This window comes from Cyprinodon variegatus, unplaced genomic scaffold (genome assembly GCF_000732505.1).
Source record: "Cyprinodon variegatus isolate N-32 unplaced genomic scaffold, C_variegatus-1.0 Scaffold1208, whole genome shotgun sequence".
NCBI lineage: Eukaryota > Metazoa > Chordata > Actinopteri > Cyprinodontiformes > Cyprinodontidae > Cyprinodon > Cyprinodon variegatus.
Genome location: NW_015151661.1, coordinates 165071 through 172213, shown reverse-complemented (window position 1 = coordinate 172213; position 7143 = coordinate 165071). Strand labels below are relative to the sequence as shown.

At 43.2% G+C, this 7143-nt stretch overlaps 1 protein-coding gene across 1 annotated transcript in view; it reads left to right on the top strand.

Moving 5' to 3' along the window:
• Nucleotides 1-7143, top strand: part of LOC107102128 (glutamate receptor ionotropic, delta-1-like) — a gene marked incomplete at its 5' end in the record, with an annotated part of 56617 nt that overhangs the window by 42748 nt on the left and 6726 nt on the right. The window contains one exon of the mRNA XM_015401309.1: nucleotides 6395-6635. Within this exon, the coding sequence (XP_015256795.1) occupies nucleotides 6395-6635 (241 nt within the window). The remainder of the gene's footprint in view (nucleotides 1-6394; nucleotides 6636-7143) is intronic.

Here is a 7143-nt window from a genome sequence, read left to right as displayed (position 1 = left end):
CCAGAGGCCCCCTAGTGGCCACAGACTCCCTAGTGGCCAGAGGCCCCCTAGTGGCCACAGACCCCTAGTGGCCAGAGGCCCCCTGCTGGCCACAGGCCCAGGATTTTTTTGTGCATCTGCAGCTTGGCAGTTGTGGCCTTTACTTTTTGGCATTTTCTATTGGACCTGATTTTGAAGAAAAATTTTGCCAGGTTGAAAATAAATTAACAAAAGCTAGAAAAAAGTGTATCTGTTTGTGTAGATTTTGATAGATCTACACACTTGGGGTCCATGTTTAAGCTTTTTGTCTGAATGGATTTTTCATATCAAAGTTAAACCGTAACAAACATGTTAAAAATCAAAAATTAAGTCATCCATAAAACCTAAAACGTAAGCGCTATCATTCAAGAACATGTAAACATCCACTGGGGTCCAAGCAAACTGCAAACATCAGGGTAAAGCTTTCAAGCTAAATTAACTAATTCAATAATCTGGAGTTAAACAGACCCTCAAAATGTGGCTTTAACTTTGTGGAAAATTCATCACAAGAAGCACTAGACTAGCACGTTGCAAACATCATTGCCTCACATGCTGCAGCATTGATGGACTCTGATGTCAGTAACCTCAAAGAAATAAAGACAGACTCTGCTTCTGAAAGTCCCTGGGGCTCTGAACATGTTTTTGAAGGAGATCATCAACATGTGCAGGAAGAGAGGTCGGCCACCGAAGCCTTTGCAGAACTTCCACATGGAATTGTTGCAGAACCAGATCATCGTAGATCTTATGATCTCTGGCTTGTGCACATCCTCCTCAACTGATTGGTTCTGATGCATGGAGGAAAACACAGTCAGAAAATAGTTTTTGGGACGGGTAAAGATACTGGACCCTGAGCTAGACCCTGAGCCATGGTGGACTCTATGTACTGGTGGAAAAGATCATGCTTGATAACAGCTGAAAAGTTTACTAAAGTGAGCAATGCAACATGAATACACATGGGTTTTGTTATTGTGCAGTTTGGGTGGGGTCAGCATGAACTATAGAAACCCAATCAAGCGTTGAGCCAGCAATATTTGTTATGCTGGTTGACACGATGAAGCAACTATCACAGAGAAACATTGCCACAGAGAAAATATCACCAATGTGTAGAGCTGTTGTCCGCTTGGATAACTGAAGAGGGTCTAAGAACAGAAGCCTGGATGAGTTAACCCTAACCCTTTGTCATTGAGAGATAATGGACCAGAGAACAAATAGCTCTGCACCTTAGACCAACCTTCTGTGGCCGAAGCTTTCATTCAGTTTCAGCTGAGATTGCGCTCCATTGAAAACTGAACATGAATCTCTAGCTGACATGGAGCGGAGTATGGCTGAAAAAAAAAGATAATGATGAAGGTTGGAGGCTTTCTCCTCCCTCTTATTCACCATGTTGACCTTCAGAGTTCATTAAAAACTCTGCTCTTAGAAGTCCTTGTGAAAATCGTCAGATGTGAGTAAAGTGCCTCACTGAGTGGTCCGTCACACCAAATTCCAGAATGCGTTTTAATGAGGAAGATGAAGTGCTGTCACGCTGACTGATTTTTAAACCTGTGTGTTAAAAGATCAGGAGATAAGAAACACCTGCAGGTCGTTCACTGGCTGGTAAATCAATAACGCCTCTGAGGCTGAAGCCAATTAGGCTCACATGAAAGGAGCTGGCATTAGGCAGCGTCGCTGCGAAGGAAACAGGATTACTCACGGTGTGTGAATGTAAACAGAAGTACATGTGCTAATTACACGGCCGTCTCTGGGAGGCTGATTTGTCTGAGCAAAGGCAGAAAATGTAAGGAAGTTTGTTCATCTTCCTGAGATGAAGTGGAGGGGCTGCAGAGTGAAGCATTTCTTCCCATCAAAAACTAATTGATCCCAGGGAGGTCTAAAAAATCTTGCAGATTGATCCTAATCTCCACATTATTACATCATGAATTAACAGTTTTCTTTAGTCAGAAAACTTTCTCATCCATTTGGTATTGATTTTCTTGGTGGGTTCCTTCTTAGCATTAATTTATTTTGGTAATAATTCACTGCCGTCTCACTTTGATAATATGAATGTAGGATCTTCACATTTAAACAGGATTGAAAGATGATTTCAAAAAGAAAAATGTTGTAACTAATGTCTGGCTTTAGACAGAGAACGTGTTTAGAGAAAATTCAGAAGAAAATTTAAATTCAGCCCATGATTTAGAGAGAACTAAACGGAAAAATACATCTTTGCATTAAAGTTATTATTGTAAAGATGAAACTAGAGGGAAAGTAGTGGATCATCTGCATATGTTGAGATGATCGGTTTTATGAACATGGATCTTCTGACAGCTGCTGTTGGCTCTGAGCCTCGGTTTGTTCAGCTACTTTTATTTTATTTATCTTGTGGCTTTTATTTTATTGTTTTTGAAAGTAGGCAAACAGGAAATATAAGTAGAGAGAGGAGGACATGCGGCAGGCTGGGCTTCAAACCTGCAACAGCCGCATCAAGGATCACAGCGTTTGGCGCATAAGCACTGCAACACCAGCAATATTTGACTAAATAATGCTTTATTTTTAACTATCTGCAAATATACTTTAGTTTACTTTAAAATATTTTAACTCACTTACAGTAATCTATAAACCTTTATTGTCTTTTATTTGTTACCTTGATCCCGCAGTCCGACCGTTTGATGACGTTGAAAATTACACGCTGTAGCTTTAATATATTTTTATAATTTCCTTTTAACATGTATGTTTTATGTTCAAATATTTTTAATGGTTCAAATGTATTTGAAAATAGTGAACTGCATGAAATTAAAGTGAAGGAAGGAGAAATATTTATTGTTAATTAAACAACAGATCGATTAATGAGAAATTGAAGCAACTAATGGTTCCAGTTGTTCAAAGAATGACCCAAACATGGACTAGCAAAGGTTTCCCTCGACACAAAATGAAACAGAACATGAAGCTTAATACGAACGAACCAGGAAAGGAATGGCTGCCAAGCATTTCAGTATAACTACCAGCAATAAAACAATCCTTCCTTGTCCGCCGCAGTTAAACCTTGTTGTAATGTTTCTAACATGAATCTGGGGATGAATGAAGAAAACGTTTCTGCTCAAAAACCCAGTTTTTTCAGCATAAAGGAGGAAAAACCCCAAAGATAGAAACTGAGGACCAATCTGAAAACCAGCAGCACCAACCAGGAAGCTCCTCAGAAGTTTGCAGGACGACCTCTGGAGATGGCATGCAGGAAAACGTCTGCATTGGTTTTCCTGTTAAAGAACCCAGATGCCAACCAATTTTGAATGGAAGCTATTTTTGCAGGAATTTTACCTGAACCTGTTCTTTGATTTGCTCTGTGTGATGAAAAGCTGCAGGGCTCAGAGTCTGAGCTGCCTTGAAAACTTAGAAAAGTTGGTAGGAAGGGCAGCTAATATTCAGCAGCTCCCAGCTGGAAACATCAATGTTTGCTGCACTGATGCACAAACCCGTTAATCCTTTAACCATGGAGGCTTCATAGAGAGGAGGAAAAACACACCATCAGTAGAGCTGTTGTCTTGGTGTTAATAGAGATGTTAACACAAAGCATTAGCAGCAGCACCGCTGCGCTTTGATGCTGACGGAATTCTGCTCTCTTTGCTCCTCTTAAAGCCAGAGGCATCTGTCATTGACACCTCCTCCACTCCTGTCTCCTCTCAGACTCTGACTCCTTGTCCTCCTGTGTCATCCTCGGCGGCGAAGCTCACGCTGAGCGATAATCCCATCTTCCCCTTTCAAAGCGACGATCGGGGGACCTGAGGGGACGCTGAGTCAGCGGCGGGAGTTCAAACCTCTGAGAGGCAGTCAGACGCTGTTTGCTGCTTCATAGAAACTCTGAGGGTCGAAGCAGCAGAACAACAACAATCAGGTTTTCTTCACACAGCTGATGTGATTGCCTCACGGCGCACATCTCAGCTACAGGAAGATTGTTGCTTTAGAGTAAAATAATTTGAATCTGCAACTGATCACTGAAATCTCTGTGACTCGCTTGGTTGGTCTGATGCAGGAAAAGCTGAGGACATTCAGCTCAGATCCAAACCCAGACTGACCTTCAGCTGATTCCTCCTCTGAGGCTGCAGCTTTCATTAATGCTGGAGATGAGAAACGCTGCAAACAGACCGACTGTGGTCTGAACTGCAGAGGGAGCAACAGAACCTTCAGTCATCAGTTCTTCTCTGTAGCAGACCTCCTCCTCTTCCTCCTCTTCCTCCTCCTCCTCCTCTTCCTCCACCTCCTCCTCTTCCTTCACCTCCTCCTCTTCCTCCTCTTCCTTCACCTCCTCCTCTTCCTCCACCTCCTCTTCCTCTTCCTCCTCTTCCTTCACCTCCTCCTCTTCCTCCACCTCCTCCTCCTCCTTCACCTCCTCCTCTTCCTCCACCTCCTGCCTTCATCCTCCTCTTCAGTTCACCACATGCAGCTGGCTTCTATCCCACCACAAACATCACAGAATCGTTTAGGGATTTTGTAGCAATAGAAAGTAGATTATTATTCCAAATAAATCCACGGTGCTCTAAATCTGAGGGGCTGTTTGTGTTTGCAGCCGCGGCCCCCAGCTGTGTGGAGACCAGTGTTTTATAAAGTACTGAAATCTTGGAGTCAAGTAAAAGTATAAGTACCTCTCCAAAATATGACTTTGGGAAAAGTCCAAATGTCATTTGAGTAAAAGTCTTAAAGTATCTGAAATGGCTTTTACTTAAGTCTAAGAATTACTGTAAAAATAGATGTACTAAAGTAATAAAGTATAAGTAAAAAGTAAATGCAGTTTGAATGACTTTTTTTTACATTTTGGTAAACTTTGAAGGTTAACTTAACTTAAAATAATATAAACAACCAAGTGCAGTATAAATGTAGACTGGCTTTATGAAACAGGCGTCTCCTATTTTTAATTTTTTTTTTTAACTTAGTAACTAAACCAAACATTGAAAATGTATCGGAGTAAAAGTACGCAATTAAGTTCGTAAATGTAGTGAAGTAAAAGTGAAAGTTCTCAAAAAAATTATACTCTTGGAAAATATGAAGTACTCTAAAATATACTTAAGTACAGTAGTGAAGTACTTTTACTTTGTTACTTTATAACACTGGTGTAGAAAAGCAGTTTCAGTGACCAGAGGACCTCCAACATGCCGACTGCAGCTCCTATATGGTCTTTCTGGGACGCTGGTCTCATATTGGACCTGCCTGCAGCCTGTTCCTTCTGGCCGTCTGTTAGTTTGGAAGTTGGGTCACACTTTGTCTACATTATCTTTCCATCTGATGCTGAATGGTTTAACATCACTCTGTGACACATTCCAAGGTTAGAAAACCAGTTTAGATTGAACTGGTGTCCATCCAGGTCCAGTTTGCTGATCTTTTTTCTCTTGTCAGTTCCATGTTATTCCTCCTCTTCCTTCTGTCTCTCTGAGTTTCATTCCTGTCCCTCCATGGATGCTGAGCTGCTCCTTTCTTAATGAACTTTCTGCTGTGGGTTGGTTCAGCAGCCTGAGGCGTCTTTCCAGTGCAGCCCTGAAGGAGCTGCAGGGAGAAACGTGTCTGAGTGTAGAATGAGGGCCGGCCTATTGTTCATTCTAACCAACATGCGCTCATTTCAGACCAGCTCCCATCACTGCTGCCTCCATCACTCTTGGATAAAGCGTTTGGTCCTCTGGTTTAAGGTTAGGGTTACCGCTGACCTTCACTGAGCTGAGCCTAAACGCATGAATTTAGTTCTACTCTGGATAAACTGGAGGAAGCCGTGTGGCGGCAGGAGAAACATTCTACATGTCAGAAAAAACAGGATGTAAAGAAGAGTTGATATAATGCAGGAATTCAGCCGAACGCTGCCGATCTGAGCAGCAATCAATAAAGCGCAGCTCAATAAAAACACAATCATCTCTAAACTGATTCTGGAAAGAAAATTATTTTCTCTAACCAGTTTGGGCCGCATCATAAGAAGAGTAGCTAAATATTTTCCGTCAGACTTGGCTGTGCGCTGAACAGTCAGCCTGTTTCATGGACGTCTATGCAGGCGGCCAGAAGCCCCCGTCTCACTGATAAATCGCTGCCATCCAGAAAAACAGAAAAAACTGCAGTTTTCCATTATTTGCTTCTGAATGGAAGAATCCGGAATTCAAGGTCATAAAACATAATTGTTTAATTTTTATAAATAAAACTGGGTTTGACAGCTGCTCACAGGAGGTTCTTGTCTGACACCTAAAGTAAAGGATGTTCTGCATCTGTAGCCTGATCAGAAATGTGTTCACTTTTTTTTTCTAATTGAATGTTTTAATGGAAAACAGCTGATGAGTTGAAACTAGATGCCTTTGAGCCGCTCCATGGATTCCCTGCAGGTTTCTACATCCTTCCTAAATGTCTGTCATTGTGCTGCTGTGGCCTGCAGGATCCTGGAGCTGCAGGAGAGAGGCGACCTGGACATCATGAAGCAGAAGTGGTGGCCTCGTACGGGACGCTGTGACCTCAGCAGCCATGCCAGCGCCCATCCTGACGGCCGCTCCCTCAAGCTGCACAGCTTTGCTGGCATCTTCTGCATCCTGGCCGCCGGCCTCCTGCTGGCCTGCATGGTGGCCGGCCTGGAAGCGTGGTGGAACAGCAACCGCTGTGGGCAGGAGCAGCCCAAAGAGGTGACTGAGCATAGGTCCCGGCGGACGGGCCAGCGGGGGGAAGACACTGCCACACTCTACTTTAAGGATCCAGCCGCAGACACGAGCCCCGACTTAGTGGAGCTCCAGTACACCCAGCTATAGACTGTAGGAGGACAGGGTTAGTGGAGGAAGGCTGGGGGGCCGAGGGAGGCGAGAGTAGCTCTGAGGTCACTGATTGAAATCAAATTTGGTCTCTTATGATTTCAGCCGCTTCATCTGTTTATGTTTTTCTGTCATTTTGCTCCCCTGTCACCTTAAAGGGGGGGGGGGTCAAACCACTACTCCCCTTCCTCATGTTCCCGCATGTTCCAGGCTTCAAGGTTCAGTCGCCACGGCGACGTCTTATCTGCATTTAAGAGCAGCTTAAAGGTTTGGTTCTGAAAGGAGGAGATCATTAGCAGGAGGACGAGCGTCTGCTCCGACTGGCGAGGAAAACATTTAGCGTTACAGACGATTACAATCTAACAGAAATGAAAAAATACGTAAT